The 16,799-nt window shown below is 49.1% G+C and overlaps 1 protein-coding gene across 5 annotated transcripts in view; it reads right to left on the reverse strand.

Annotated features, from left to right (window-relative positions):
* Positions 1-1,132: 1,132 nt before the first annotated feature.
* RIF1 (replication timing regulatory factor 1) overlaps positions 1,133-16,799 on the reverse strand; it is a 442,844-nt gene continuing 427,177 nt past the window's right edge. For all 5 annotated transcript variants that reach the window (XM_085645596.1, XM_085645592.1, XM_085645595.1 and 2 more), the window contains 2 exons: positions 9,183-9,285; positions 1,133-2,336 (listed from right to left, as the gene is read on the reverse strand). In XM_085645596.1, the coding sequence (XP_085501722.1) occupies positions 2,116-2,336; positions 9,183-9,285 (324 nt within the window). In that variant the 3' untranslated portion in view covers positions 1,133-2,115. The remainder of the gene's footprint in view (positions 2,337-9,182; positions 9,286-16,799) is intronic.

A 16,799-nucleotide genomic window follows, 5' to 3' on the forward strand; every position in this document is an offset into this window, starting at 1 on the left:
TCGCGACTGGGCCCAGCTGGCGGAGTCTTGACCAATGTCTTTTTGGATGGGGTAGGGGCAGGGGGGGGGTGGTACTCACACGCTGCCCTGGAGTGATGAGGTCATCGGAATCGTCGGCCTCGGACACGATCGAGATCTTCGGTGTCATCTTCAGGAACATCCTGAGCAAAGATGTCCTCCGGTTCTGGAGCTGGTTTGGCCATGATGTGGCGTCGAGCTCTTCGGTCCCGGAGGGTCTTCTTGGAACGGAAAGCGGCACAAGCTGGACAGTTCGATTCGTTGTGTTCCGGCGACAGGCAGAGGTTGCAAACCTCGTGGCGGTCACTGTGGGGGAACTTCGCTCCACACTGGGGGCATTTTTTAAAGGGTGTCCTGTCCATCAGCCGCTTCCGGAACCGGTCCGAGTTGATTTCGAAGTCGATGGAATGAAGATTGAGAAGTTACTTTGATTGCTGGAAGTTTTCTGCTGGAGCGGAAAAAAGTTCATCCGAACCCAATGGCGGAAAAAAACAATCTGACGATGGAGTGGATGCCCATGCGCACTGATGTCCAGGGGAGGAGTCACCTATCTCGTGACCAAAGGCTTCTTCCGAAGACAACAACAACCTGCAATCATCCGAGCCCAACACCAGATGGCGATCTTATCCTCAGTGTGTGATCTGCAGCTCATATGCCTCGAACATTTACTTTAAATGATCTGTAACTGTAAAGGAATTTGAAAATGGAGGCTAAAAATTAAGTTTGTATCCTCAGATTGATTCTTGGGAGCAGTGCAAGTGCATCAAACAGAATATAGTACAGATGGTGGGTGGTCTCAATAGAATTGACAAAAACTCTAACCATCCCATTTAAAATTTCGATTTTTTTTTATATTTGTTGTAAATTCAATAAAATCTCAGCATTTGTGTATTTTTTTGATGAATGCTTGTTGGTGTACTTATGTGTATTGTTTTGAAGTTCTAATCATTGAAATGGCTTAGGCTGGGGTCCTCCGCTTCCTGCAAAGATTTAGTGGTGGCGCCTGGGTTTCAGTAATGGTTAAGTGGGGGTCCACACAACTGCCTTCGTATAAACCACTGTAGATCCATGCATCGATCCATGTTTCAAATTATTTAGACATTCAACGAAAAACAAAAGTTTTCTTCGTTTTATTTATGCACATTTCTCTTAAAAACATCTGCAGCAATAACATACAGAAGCTCTAAGTGGCAGATAATTATTTACAGAGCAGGTAGACTGAAGTGTTCAACGTTTGCAAACTGGGTGTTGTGCAATGCTGCAACGCATGCAAGTTATCAAAGTTTACACTCATAAATTAGAACATCTGCAATTCAAAACTATACATAATATACAAACCATTGCATGTCATACCATCCAATTTGCCACAGGAAGATCTCAACTAAAACATTGCTACAGCACACCATCAAGACGTACAAGTAGCAACTGAGCTTTTTACGCATTGGGCCTTTAGATTGGGGTCCATCAAAATAGAACCAAATGTTTTTCTTGGAAACGCAGCAGCTGGAAAAGTTTAGTTTGTCAGCTAGATAAAGTTTACGCACAGAACATAAACAAAGAAAGAGGTGCCAAAACTGCAAATATTGACCCTTGGAAAGAGGACTCCGCTTTGAGAAAAGGGATACATTTTACTAAAACCACAGGCTAGTTTGGGACCAGATTCCTCTATAAGATGGCACAAGAGAAGTGTTTGCCGCATGATTAAGATTCAACGGAAAGGGAATTGGAAACATTTGCAATTCAAGCTTAAGAATTACAATTCACATTGAAAATCTGCAGACTTGACAAACCCAATATCTTTCAATTACTTAAAAGGACCTTGCTGAGAAGCAAGATATATCCTCCACCATGAGAATGTGTTGATCCCGCAAGGAAGAATACTAACATGTGGGAACAAGGAATGACGCACCTCCTTCAGTTAAAAAAAATATTTATAATATATCTACTGCACTGGCTTTTAGCCAATTGTAATTCTGTTCATTGTCAATGAATACTTTGTAAAATGGTATGACCAATAACGAGTAAAAGTCTTAAAATTCTCTTAACTAAGAGAACACTGGAGACCAACCACCCAGTGCTCTTATGTTCCAAAATCCATTATGTAGAGCCTTCATGGGGTGGAGACGTCCACCGGGTTTGTAGGTGTCTCATCACACAATTGGTCAAGCAGCTAAGTTTTTCTTGCATTTCGAACAGAAGGCTTCCAGAATGATGACTCAGTTCTTCTGGAGTTAGCTGCAAAGCAAGTGCATCTATTTGGGCCATGAGGTCTGTAGATGGCGTCCTATTTGTAAGTAATGAAGCGGATTCCAACAAGTCTGGAAAGAAAGGAAAATGGCATGAGCAAACCTAAGAATAACACGTTTACAAAACGAATTAGATTCAGCATAATAAAACATTCCTAAATAGCATTTAAGACAAACAAATGAATGTTATGTCTGTATAAACAGGTACAATTCAACTGTGCTCCAAGCTTCTGTGCAAATTCCCATTGCTGGTAAGCTGGAACATCTGTGTACAATTTTGGATTATTTCAATGCAAAAAGTGAATTCCAGTTAACCAAAGGACTGATGTCCATGTCCACATATTGAAAAGTTACAGTGACACATGCTAACAGTGGGGAAGAGTGTATGGTAGGAAGATGCAAAGATAGTCCATCCACAAAAAAACAGACCTAAAGCAATCAGTGGTGGCTTAAAGAGTGAGTTTAATGAATGGGGAAATGGGGCGTGCCACACATGCACACTTGCTAACTTACATCCATTCACAAACGTGCACACACAGATTCACAGCACACACTGACAGGGGCAGAGTGGAGCGCCAGAGTGTCGTAGTGGAGCGCCAGAGTGTCGTAGTGGAGCGCCAGAGTGTCGTAGTGGAGCGCCAGAGTGTCGTAGTGGAGCGCCAGAGTGTGTCATAGAATGGAGTAGAGTGGCATGGAGTCGCAAAGGAGTTGCGTAGAGAGTCAAAGTGGAGTAGCGGCCAGGAGTAGAGCGTTAGAGTGGAGTAGAGTGGCCTGGACTGAAGTGACAAAGCAATGGAGCACGGTAGAGTGGAGAGGCATAGAATGCATTGGTTTTGGGTAAAGCTGAAGATTGCAGTGGTGTAGAGTTCAAGGGTGTAGAGTGGAGTATACTGTGTAGAGAGTAGCGACGTAGAGTAGACTGTTGCAGAGTAGACTAGTGCAGGGTAGAGTGGAGTGGTGCAGGTAAGAGTGCAGAGGTGTAGAGTAAGAGTGGAGTGGCATAGAGTGCAGTGGTGCAAGAAGCGCTGGAAGCTGCAGGTTATTACGGAGTCCAAAATGGGAGTCAGGGGGCAGATACGGCAGCTGCACCATCCCAGATTTTGGCAGAGTTACAGGGCGATCTGGTGTTAGCCTGGTAAGCAAGGGTACCATTTCAAGGAGCACAGCAAGGGTGTTCTATGCCAACATTTTTTAGAGTTTTTATTGTAGGATCCTGGGGTGCAAGCAACGGCACCCCATTATTCCCTCGTGAGGTTGCAAGCCTGAGCAACCAGGGGCTTGCCTGGTGACACTCCGCCCTTCAAAAGGCACAAGTTCTACTTCGGACAGGTGATCCACGATCTGTAAGGAAGGAAAACTCTCGAACTGAAATTGAAGCATTGAATGGGCTGGCTCAACAGGCTGGTGGGCAGCTTAGGTACTTAGAGCTGCCTGCCCCTGCATCGCCCATAAGTCAACACACCATTTTTCATATTTCATTTTATAAAAAAACCTGCTGCAAAATACCTTCCACCAAACAATGTGCTGCCAGAGTTATTTCATCATTGTCGGTCACAGTCAATTACCAATGTTGCTGGAGAGGGTTGCTGATATCAGCGCTATACAGCAAGTACAAGTTACTTACCTTCGGTAATGATGTATCTGGTAGAGACGATTCTACCTGCAGAACGCGACTCCGCCCTGGCGTGGTCCGCGAGCGTGACAGCGAGGTCACATAAGCCCCACCCCGGCTCGCTGACATCAGTTTTCGTCGGAGAACTTTTTGGCGCCACGGGGGAGGGGGAGAGATACTGCAATCACAATTCACAACAGTGAAGGGCAACAAGCCCAGAACAGAGGAGTAACAGCAATTTACCCCCAGACGACATCATCAAGGAGGACTGTATCCCCTGAAAGGAGTGAAAAGGCAGAGGTATAGGCAAAAAAAAAAAAAACAACGTAGAGGACTGCAAAGGAATCAAACCCCAAGCAAGTAAAAATAGGCCCCTGGACTGGAGAAAAAAAAACCAGGGTGGAGGTATGCAGAAGCCCACATGAACCAACCAACCATGCATCATGTATCATAAAGGAAGGGGTGGAACAATCAAGCAGAACGAAGCATCCTGTCCAGGAGGAAGCGAAGCGGACACCCACAGAAGACAAGCCACCCGGAGGGAGGCGAGTGCAGAAAAACAAACTGAAGGCCCTCGCAGAACAGGGAGGAAGGGCAGCCCCTACCAAGCAGAAGTAAGCAAGAAAAAGGCGAAGGGAAGACCAGAAGACCCCAAGTCCATCCAAGGTACAACTGCCACAAACCCGCGTAGGGACAGACAGCCACAGAGGAGCACCCAGGAGGAAAAGAACCACCCCAACTCCAGGGAGAAGAGGTAGAACCGGAGGCAGAGCCTGCCGTAGGAAAACACAGCAATAGAGGACAGCTGAACAGGCATCAGCCGCAAGGCAGCAGACAAGGCAGGAACGGCTCCACAGCCAAGAAGCGCAGGCGTAAGAAGAAAGGCACAGGTGCGCAAAGCCCCAGCAGAACAAGAGGCAGGTGCACAAGGGCACACACTAAGGGCCACTGCGGTGGACCAGAACGAGCAGGCATGCGCAGCCAAAAGCTGGCAATACCATGGAGCAGTGCACCCAGAACAAACCAGGCGCAAGCCGAGGGCAGAGGCCAGGGAAATTCAGAACAATCCCCAAAGGAGGAGCGTTCTATAGACACACCCACCCACAAAGATAAGTGGGACCAGCCAGGGGAGGAAGAGGAGAGACACGGAGGACAGACACAAGCCGTCAACCAGAACACAGGAAAGCCAGGAGAAACCTAGCCCCCCCCCCCCCTTAGAACACCAGACAGAGGACCAGGCCGAAACGCCGGACAGGAAGGCAGAAACGCCACGACACCGTAGACAGCATGCCAGACTGGCCGAGCGAGGTAGCGAACACTGAGAATGACAGAACATGGAGCAGCGCAAGCTGCGCCCGGACAAGACAAAAGAGACTGCACCAGCGGTATACAGAAATGCCAGGAAAGGCAGGGAACCTGACAAAGGGCGACCATACCTTCCCAGCGCAGGACAGAGCTATGCAATAGCTGCAAGTACTCCACATAGGGTATGATACGTCCCAAGAAAACATGGGAACACCTCTTAGGGAAAAATCCCGCAGCAGAGGACAAGAACATAAAGGACCTGCAGATAGAACCACAGACTGCTTGCCAATCAGCCAAACAAAAAACATACAGAAGGCCCTACCTGAGGACCCATATGGGTGTACCAACAACCAAAGACCCAACAAAAGCCAAAAGGGCTGTACCAGCAGCAAACAGTACAAAGGGGCCAACCTAAGGACCCCGAAGGCACGCCAACCCACACAGAAAACCGACGGTCCAACCGAACCACTAGCCCCAGAAAGCAGCAGAGGACCGACAAGCCAAATTTAAGGAGGGGGAGGAGGACAGAGCTCCGAAAGGAGCCGCTGAATGGCGGCATCCGCATGGGTGTTAAACAAAAGCACCCCATCAAAAGGCAGGTCAACCAGACGCTCCCTAACATTCTCAGGGAAAACACTATCCTCAACCAAGCATGGCGACGGAGAGCTACTGAACTTGCCATAGTGCAGCAGAGAGCATCAGAAACATCGAATGCCGAACGAAGAATAAACGCGGCCAACTCCTGGCCATCCATCACATGGCGCCGCAGATCAGCGCAGACACCTTCTTGAGAGGCACAAGACTGAAGGGACTCCACAGAATCCCACAAGCTGTTAGTAGCCCTGGCCAACACACAAAGCTTGTTGAGCTCTCGCAAAGCAGCACTAGAGGAAGCGAAGATGTTACGCCCCCATGAATCCAACCACCGGGCCTCCCGTGACGGAGGAAACAACACCCAAGGCAAGGAGGGAAAAGCTGTCTGTAGAAGAGGGCCCTGGGTAGAAGGGTGGAAAGAAAGGCAGACTGGATCTTGCGGAGCAGGACGGTGGTGGTGTAGGAGCGACTGGAGCAACGGATCCCCGTGGTAGGACGCCCCCGGAAGAGAATTAAGGAGCGAAACTTCAAATGGAAGAAGCAGCTCCCATCCAACGGAGCCCTGATGGAGAACCTCAAGCAAATGGTCCGTAGGGAATGGGTTGGCGGGGTCGCCCATGTGCAAAATGCCAGCGGCCGTGGAAATGGCCCGGGCAAAGGCTGTACTCGGGCGTCATGGGGGGGGGGGGGGGGGGGGGGGGTGGAAGATTCACTGACTAGTGGGGGACCTGAGGTGCCTCTGGGGAAGGCTGTGGCCGCAGGGATGGCGAAGAGCCCTCCCTGGAAGACACTGGGGAAAAAGGCCACAACACGGCGTCCCATCTCCGGGGAAGAAGAGACAAAAAGTTGACGAACCTCCAGAGTGGAGGAGGCCTCTGGAGACGAGTCGACAACCCGATGCCGGTACGGCGCCGTGGAGTCCGCTACAGGTGCTGGCGTGACGTCGACCGGCACCGGAGAGGAAACAGACGACCTCCACCACCACTTGCGCCCTAGGAGAATGAGGCGGGGTTGGCGAAAGAATGGCGCAACTCCACCTCCGACAAGGCAGCCGCCTGCGTGGAGAGGCGAGAGGGACCCAGGGACACGCCCCGGCCCCTAGCCAGCACCCGCGGCGCCGCCAGGGCCGACAGCCGTCGGCGCCTGAGCAGCGTCAGCTCGGCCTCTGGCAAGGCCACCGCCTGCCTAGAAGACAGAGGACGACTCTGGGACGAGCCGCGATTCCCGGCGACCTCCCGCGCCACCACAGGGACCCCCCCTCGGGGGTTTGCGGCGAGTCAGAGAAGCCTTGGGTCAAAGAGGGGAACCCCGTAGGGCCGCACTCCGACGGCACTACACCTCCGAAGCCGAACCAGTTGGCATTGGAGCCGCCGCGGAAGGCCCCGCACGAGGCAAGGGATCCACGGACGTCCCAGGAAGAGGAGGAGGGGCTAGGGAAGCCTGCAGAGCCGCAGCATAGGCCTCCATTGGGACCCTGGCCGCCGCGACTCCGGGAAACGGTGGGTAGGGTGGGGACGAAGGAGGCCGCATATCCCGCGGAGAACCCGCGCCCTCCGCAGAGCGGGGTCCAGGCCTCTGGAAAAGCTATAAGACTTACCGACTGGCGATGTCGGAATCTGACATCTGATCTGGACAAGCGGGCCAAAAGGAGTTTCATGCGGCGCTCCCGCCAGGACTTCGGCTTCAGATGCTGGCAAGCGTTGCAGTCCGTGGAATCATGGTGCTCGCCCAAACTCCACATGCAAATAGGATGAGGGTCCGTCACAGACATCTGACGCGCGCAAGGTGGACACGTCTTGAAGCCCAAAGGCATTCGCACACTGTCCCACAACGCAAAGCATGAAAAGAAGGCCTGAAAACAGGTCAGGGACACGATCCGGATCCGCGTTGCACGCGGAAAAGAAGCCCCACCCCGGCGCGCTGACATCAGTTCTTATGTGACCTCGCTGACATCACGCCCGCGGACGATGTCAGGGCTATGTCACGTGGTACCGCCCCCTGGCGCACAGAGATGCTGGGGCAAAGAAAGTTTTCCGGGTCCAGTCTGACGCCTGGGGATAATTCTACGTTAAGGAATCTGCAGCTAGTAGTCTATCAGATATAAGGTTTGGGGACGGGACAAACTCAACTCAACTGGACAGTCTATGGCATATAGAAAGCCAATGGTCAGAAATGAGCAGATTACATTCCTAGGGAAGCTTTCTGAATGTCCAAGTTGACGTTGGCAAACCTGACAGCCGTGCTGTCTGGTAAGCTTTGGCCTAAAATCGAAAGCAAAGTCCGTGAAGCTATGCGTAGCCTGAAACGTCACATCACAAAAGCGTCACAACTGCTCTACCATTCCCAAGGAGTAGGATGTTGGGCAGTGGCTCCAATCACCAGCTTTGATGTGGACAGGTCTGTTGCCTCATGGTATCCAAAGCGGGCATCCATGGCTAGGAGCACGGGGGATCACACAAGGCGTGGGCCAGCATGGCTGAAATACCACTTTCTGCTGTTTGCCTTGGTCGCCGGGGAAAGGTTGGAGGCTGGAACCCTCCTGCCCCTTAAAAAGAGTGGATTTCCAAATTGGTGTTCGAAGGCATGGCCAGAAAGGAAGAAACATCTGAAGAGGGATGATGGGGGAGGAGATAGGGGGTGCTTATATGCCGCTCTGCTTAGTCACTTCCAAGGCTGACCAAGACCAGCGCTGAGCCTTACGACATCACCTAGCAGCATGCTGAATCATTGCTGTAAAAATGTCTGGATCAAGTCTGGCGACTGGATGCACGTTCCTCACCTTTAGAATATTCCCCAAAGGGAATACTTGCATCACCAAAGTTCTTCAATTGGGAAATGTGTAAAGCCTTGGCATTTTTAAAGGTGGCCATTAGAAAGGCTAAAATACCCTATCTAAAACTAAACATTTCTAATTAAACATTTCAGGGCTTGATGAAGAGATTGTTTTAATTTAACAGTTTGGTTGAAAGTGTATACCTGCTCCAGATTACAGTGAAAGATTTATTCAATGTCAAAAGAAGAAAATAACTACAATCCTGAGACAAATCCTGCAATGCAAGTTACATTTATGCAAGAAACACTTTACTTAAACAGAAAGTAGCCCTACACTGCGATTACATACTAATTTGTTTTTGTTGAGATAGCATTTCAGATGAAGTAGCTTATGAACCAAGTCAGTACTTAAAACCATTAGGATTGGTAATGTATTTACTTATTCCTGTAAAGTGCTCGCCATTCAGTATGCGTAACAGGGAACTATTACAAATGTTTGATCTAATTACTAATACAGGATTAACAACTTGGCTAACACTACAAAGGTTTTCAAAACAGTTGGTAACTTTACAACTTTAAGAAATGATAATTCAACTCATGACAGAACTTGTGATGTAAAATTGTGCAGTTAATACCTGGTGCAAGAGGGTCATCATCTGGTGACGACGTTTTATCGTCAAGCATTTGCTTATCTGCTTCCTCGAGTGCAACAAATTCATCAAATCCACGAGTTTTCATCTGCAACAGGAGAAATCAATTTATGTTCAACACCCCGTTTGACTAAGTCTACTTCAAATTACAGGATTACATTCTTAGCAATTGTATCGAAATATTCATCACATCTATCAAAGTTAGAGTCTTTCATGCAGGATCTTTAGAATTCAACACAGGTTGCATAATGAGCTCAATCTAAACATTATGTGCTCACACCTGTCTCGCAATGCGAATTAAGCTCCACAGGCAAAAACATATGCCATGAATTGTCCCTTAACTCAAGTTTATTGATTACTAGCAACAAATGTATGAAAAATTATGGATCAGGATCACCATGGAGGGGGAAGTACAAGGTGAAAACCAGTAAGAACCATCCAGTATCGTTCAGAACAAAACATATCTGGAAGTGAAAATAGACTAATTTTGATGCAATCCTTATAAAAGTTACTATACAGGGCAATGAGGCAAACGTAAGACTGTGGCTGTGCAAAGCAATATGGCAATCTTGAAAATGCAAATGAAAACATTGCAAGAGAAATTAAAAGTTGTATTTTAGAGCTGGAGAGCTACTGGAGGACTGGGTTAAAGATACACACCGTGCACTTAAAGTAGTATATTGCTGCTGAACGGGGTCCAGTGTTGCCCACTGGAGAACACAACCGTGATCACCATGTGCGACTATTGTGAAGTTGTTAAATTACTGTCAGACACATGATCTTACACGCTGCAAGACTGATGCATTAAAAATCATTTCACGCTATATAGCAAATTCAATGGCAGGGTAAGTCATTTACTGTGTTAAAAATACTGCATTGTTGGCTCAAATGTGAGATAAAATCCACAGGGATAGGGTCTCCGCTTCACACCAGCATGTAAGTTCAGGAGGAAACCAGTGTTCCGCCGATTTGTGGGATGTGGTAACTGAGGTTTTGAAAACACTGGGTTGCTGAAACAAAGGTCTGTGCAGCAGGGTTTGCCCTATAGGAGGGCCGCTGAATTACAATTTGGGAGAATTTCAGTGGGGACATGATGGGACGGGTGAACATTCAAATGTATGTTTAAGAATATGCTTTGGAATACACCCAATCATCATTGTTGAGTGACGAGATACATTACTGAGTGTCCAGGTTTGAAGACTTCCCTAAAGGCTATGGAGAAGAGGCCCCGTTGGATGCAGAGTTAGGATCGACATTACCAAAGTTTTGCCTACAATTGTAAAAAGAAATATAGGATATTGGTGCACTTGAGGAAAAGGGGAAAGAAAGCGACGAAAGTCTGTGGTAAGTTAAGCAGGAGTACTCAAAATTGCAGAGGTTCAGAAGGCATGTCCCTTTCAACCACAATGTGGGGTACCAGTCAAGGAGGCAGATTTAGTACATTCCGAAAGTAGGGATACAGGACTATGATCCAAGCACAAGGGGGCAAAGCAGAGCAAGTTTATCTAAGGCAGAAACAAAGGGAGGACCCGAAGCCAATAACAGCCTATTATAAATCATGAATTCTATGCAGGCAAGAGGGAGCTTAATGGCAACACCATGTCCATTGCAGATGGTGGAATAAAGGGAGTAAGCTAAGATGTTGAGCCTCCTAGGGGATTATGGTTGAGCCCAGCCTGACTTTTAGGCGTCAGGTTGACCAGATGATGAAGCATGACACCACTAGGGTGTGTGAGGTTAAATAAAATAAGAGGACTCGTTTCCTTCCCCACTTCCTAGTGGGTTACTATCTTTAGCTTCACAAAGGGACTTCCCATCACTGTTGGATCAGGTTCCACCCGAGGTAAATCATGAACACGATTTACGTACAAGAGGAGTACTTTTTGTGGTCTAGTGTTAGCACACAGGAGGGTGTACTCCCTCTTGAGAGTTCCTCTCGGCCCTTGTGGTATTTACCTTTTTGTGCCTCACCTCATAGGGGAACACATGGGACACAAAATGTTCCAACAATCCAGGTGGTAAGTCCAGCTATTGGCACTATGGTTATGGGTGTAACATTGGCAGATGACCTGCATGTGGAAATTGACCAGGAAGCACAAGTTACTTACTTTCGTTAATGATATATCTGTAAGAAACATTAGTAGCGATAGATCTCTTACCTTGGAATTACCCCCTAGCGTCAGACTGGATCCGGAAAGTTTGTCAGCAGTACTGCGCATCCGTAGGTGTCGTAGGAGAGTAGGATCTGCTTCACATGGGTACCCCCACTTTTTGCTGGCGTTTCACTGTTTTTTTACCTTAGTCTGGCTGTGGCCCTGCTAATCAGGACACCAGCCTAGCTGCTTCCTCTCTAAAATGGTTTCCATGTTGAATATGCTGCTTACCAGTATGCATCTGTTCTTGGCATGTAGGGCTGCTGACATTCATATCTGTGCATAGATCGCCGCCTAGTGTTGGGTCCGGATGTTTGCACGTTGTTGTCCTGGAAGAGTCTTCGAAGTATCACGAGATAGGTGACTCCTCCCCTGGACCAAAGTGCGCATGGGCATCCTCTCCATCCTTAGATTGTTTTTTCGCCATTGTGGCAGTGATGGAGTAGATACAGTAAGTGATGACCATGCTATACAGTAATTCTGAGAGCTGCAGCTGCTACAGGCGCCGGGGAGGAGGGTGGGCGATATGAATGTCAGCAGCCCTACATGCCAAGAACAGATGCATACTGGTAAGCAGCATATTCAGTTCGAGGCATGTGGGCTGCTGAATTCATATCTGTGCATAGAATACATAGCAGTACCTCCTATTAGCGGCGGCTACCCGTGCCAGCTGCAGCAGTCTGAAAAAGAGTTTTGAGAACAGCCTGTCCTACAGCTGCCTGCTGTTTTGAGTGTACATCTACACAGTAGTGTTTGGTAAATGTATGTACAGTGGACCATGTGGCTGCTCTACATATTTCCTGTAAAGGAATGTTTCCCAGGAAAGCCATGGACGCCCCTAACTTTCGTGTTGAGTGGGCTCTTGGAGGAATGGTTAGTGTGCGCTTAGCTTTTTGATAGCAAATCTGTATACACTTAACTATCCACCTAGCTATTCCTGCTTTGGAAATGGGGTTGCCCTTGTGTTGTGGAGAAAAGGCAACGAAAAGTTGTTTTGTCTTCCTAAAGACCTTAGTTCTGTCTATATAGTACATGAGGGCTCGCTTTACATCTAGTGTATGGAGCATTCTCTCTGCGACATTTTGTGGATTTTGAAAGAACACAGGCAGTTCAATAGTTTGATTCCTGTGGAACTGCGATATCACCTTGGGCATGAATTTGGGATTGGTACGTAGTACAACCCTGTTTGCGTGAACCTGTATGAATGGCTCTTGAATGGTTAGTGCCTGGAGTTCACTAACTCTTCTTAACGAAGTGATTGCCACTAGGAAAGCTACTTTCCAGGTGAGGAATTGAATCTCACATGAATGGAGAGGTTCGAAGGGTGGACCCATTAGTCTGGTGAGGACCAAATTGAGGTTCCACACCGGTGCTGGTGGGTGTCTTGGGGAAATTACTCGTTTGAGTCCCTCCAAGAAGGCTTTGATGGCAGGCACTCTGAATAAAGAGAGGTGCTGCCTGTTTTGGAGATAGGCTGCTATTGCGGTTAAATGGATACGTATTGAGGTGTATGCCAGATTGCATCGGTATAGGTGTAAGAGGTAACAGATGATGTTTTGAATGGATGCATCCAGCGGGTTAATGTCATTGTTGTTACAATAAATGACAAACCTCTTCCATTTAGCCGCATAGCAAGCACTGGTAGTGGGTCTTCTGGCCTCCTTGATGATATCCATACAGTCAGGTGGCAGGTTTAGGTAGCCAAACTCTAAGACTTCAGGAGCCAGATTGCCAGGTTCAGCTGTTGCGGATCTGGGTGCTGAATCTCGCCATGGTTCTGCGTTAAAAGTGCGGGTTTGATCCGCAGCCTTTGATGCGGCACCACGGAAAGTTCTAGAAAGGTGGTGTACCATGGTTGGCGCGCCCATGTGGGAGCAACTAGGATGAGTGTCAGTGAGTGTTGTCGCAGTTTGCGTGCCACTAGAGGTATTAATGGCGCTGGGGGAAAAGCGTACGCAAATCTGCCGGACCAGTTCATCCATATCGCATTGCCCTGTGACTGTGGGAACCTGGCGACAAAGCTTTGGCATTTTGAGTTTTCGTTTGTGGCGAATAGGTCTATCTCTGGATGACCCCACTGTTGGAAGTACGGTTGGAGAACTGACGGATGTAGCTCCCACTCGTGCATCTGGTGGCTGTGTCTGCTGAGCAGATCCGCCATCTGGTTGTCCTTGCCGGGGAGGTGTTCCGCCATGAGGAATATGTTCCTCTGAATGGCCCTCTTCCACATGCTCTAAACAGATGAGACGACTGTGGAGAGTGTGTTCCTCCCTGCTTTTGTATGTAGTACATGGCAGTCATGTTGTCCGTCCGGATCAACACGACTGTGTTGCACAAGTGTACTTTGAATGCCTTCATGGCTAGGAAGATTGCCATCAGTTCCAGAACATTGATGTGCATCTTCTTTTGTTGCGTTGTCCATAGTCCCTGCACTGTGTAAGTGAGTACATGAGCTCCCCAACCCTGGAGAGAGGCGTCCGCTGTTAGTATTATTTGTGGAACAGGCTCTTGGAATGGTCGGCCCTTGCAAAGGTTTTGTGGATTCCACCAATGCAGAGAGTTGTATGCCCGAACGCTCAACAACACTAGGTCTTTTAGTTGCCCGTGAGCCTGATTCCATTGACGTGCTAAGCACTCCTGAAGCGGGCGCATATGTAGTCTGGCGTGCGGGACTATGAAAATGCAGGAGGCCATCATGCCTATCAACTACATGAACACTCGCGCAGGAAGGGAGTTGTTGAGGTTTGAACTTTGAGATCAGCAGTTGCATGCTGTTGATCCTCACTAAATTTGGCTGAGCTGTGGCTGCCAGAGTGTTTATGGTCGCGCCCAGGTACTGTCGTACGTGTGCGGGTTGGAGATGTGATTTTGGGTAATTTAGTGAGAATCCCAGACTGTGAAGAAGGTGAATGGTGAGGGACATGTGGCTGGCACATTGCTGGGCTGACTTTGCCTGAACAAGCCAGTCGTCCAGGTAAGGGAAGACGTGAATGTGTTGTCTCCGTAGATGTGCCGCCACTGTTGCTAGGCACTTGGTAAAGACCCTGGGTGCTGTTGTTACTCCGAAGGGGAGAACTTTGAACTGATAGTGATGGCCTTGAATAGTGAACCTGAGATATTTCCTGTGTGAAGGGTGTATGGGTATGTGGAAATACGCATCTTTTAGGTCCAGTGTGGCTAGGAAGTCTCCCTGACAGTAGCGGGAGAACCTGCTGTCGGGTGAGCATATGGAAATGCTCTGAGAGAATGTATTGGTTGAGGGGTCTCAGGTCTAGTATAGGTCTGAGCGACCCGTCCTTTTTTGGGATTAAGAAGTACAGAGAGTACACCCCTGTCCCCTGCTGGTTGACTGGCACGACCTCTATTGCACCTTTTTGCAGCATACTTACCACTTCCTGCTGCAATAATGCTAATTGCTCTACGGACATAGGACAGTGCTTTGGCGGTATGTTGGGTGGAGTGGAGGTTAATTCGAGACAGTAACCGTGCTGGATAATGTCCCTGACCCACCTGTCTGTGGTGATGGTTTTCCACGTGGACAGGAACCGCTGGAGTCTCCCCCCGACAGGTGTTATGTGGTCGGGGGGAAGGGAGAGGGCGTCACTGTTTGTTTTTGGGTGAGGACCTGGTGTTGCCGTAACCACGTCCTCTGCCCTTGGTGCTGGAGACACGATATCCACCTCTGTTGGTTTTATCGTAGGTACTCTGTGTGCCCCCTTTAGTGTATTGCTGCTGTGACCCCTGGCCTCTAGCTGCTCCCCTATTCCCGGGGCGACGAAAGGAGCCACTACGAAACTGCTGTGTCTGCAGAGCCCCCATTGATTTCGCAGTGTCAGTGTCTTTCTTAATTTTCTAGAGGGTAGTGTCAACTTCAGGGCCGAATAAGTAGTCGGGGTTGACTGGTTGATTTAAGATGTTCTGAATCTCCGGCTTGAAGCCTGAGATTCTCAACCATGCGTGGCGTCTCAACATGACGCTTGTGTTGATTGCCCTTGCCGCTGTGTCGGCAGCATCCAGGGCGCACTTGATGGATGCATTGGTAAGGAGTTGTCCCTCTCTGATGAGGAGCTCCGCTGTCTTTGTATTCATCTGGCAAATGTTGGAGTAGTAATTCTAGTGTGTCGTAGTGGAAACGATCATAACGGGCCATGAGCGCTTGTGTTGGCAATGCACCAGATGTTTGCTGCTTGCGCTGCAATCCTTTTGCCTGATGTCTCCAGCACTTTGGACTCCTTGTCTGGGGGAGGAGCATCACCTGTTGTCTGCGAATGGGCTCGTTTGCGAGCGTTAGCAACTACCATGGAGTCCAAAGGTAACTGACCCCTAATGTACATAGGGTCTCCGGGTGCAGGCTTGTATTTTTTTTCAATCCTGGGGTTTAGCACCCGTGCCCTGGTTGTTTCCTTAAAAATGTCTTTGGCAGGTTTGAGAACTCCTTTCAACATGGGCAGAGTCTTGACAGTTCTTTCGGAAGAGGCGAAAGTGTCCACCAAGAAGTCTTCTTCGACAGTGTCAGAATGGAGTTCTACTCCATGATTGGCATCAGCCCGTTCTATGAGGGCATTGAAGGCAGCAGTGTCCTCTGTGGGAGATGTCTTTGTGCTGTAAAGCTGCGTGTCATGGGTATCTTGCGCGATACCCTGGTCTGTAGGGTCAACACATGCCTGATCTGGGTCGTGCAGATGCTCATAAGGATCGACATCCCCAGGGTAGATGGTATCATCTCCCATTTAGTCCTCTACTGCGTCTGTCTCTGAAGGCGTAGGAGAAACGGACTGGGGATCCTGATAGGAGGGTTGTAAGCGTTCATGAAGAACTGGTTCCGACCCCGCTGGCAATTTGTGCTTGAGAGAGATTCTGTAGGAGTTCAATCCCCTCTCTGGCGTGATTTTCCGCTTGCGGAGCATCAGTTTACCAGTGTTGGTGTCGATGAATTGTGGCTGTGAAGGCTCAGAATCTGTGTGTCCAGTAGACGGGGATTGCGTCTGGCGGACACGTGTTCGGATCTCGAACATCTTCGGCGCCGTGGACGGCGGCAAGCCAAAAGTGATGTTGGTTGGCGCCGAGGGTGCTTTCGGAGCCTTGTGCGTGTCGGGGCCCGACGTGGATCGGAGGGCTTTCGGAGCCTTGTGCGTGTCGGGGCCCGACGTGGATCGGAGGGCTGCCTGTTCCCTGATGCGTTGCAACGATGCCGCGACTTGTTGCACGGAGAACGCAGAAGGCTCTTTGGAACCGGTCGGCACCTTGGAGGTAGGCTTCGACTGCTTTGGAGCCATGGGGTCATCGATCCGAAGAGAGGTATCGAGGGTTGTTGGAGTCGACGACTTGGCGTGTGCCGCTGTCGTCGACGCAGATGGGGCGGCCATTTTGACTTTGGTGGTCAGGGCCGACGGCTTCGGTGCCAGAGGCCGAGGCGCTTTGTGGGGACCGAGGGCCTTTTTCTTCGGGT

This window comes from Triturus cristatus, chromosome 3_1 (genome assembly GCF_964204655.1).
Source record: "Triturus cristatus chromosome 3_1, aTriCri1.1, whole genome shotgun sequence".
NCBI classification, from domain to species: domain Eukaryota; kingdom Metazoa; phylum Chordata; class Amphibia; order Caudata; family Salamandridae; genus Triturus; species Triturus cristatus.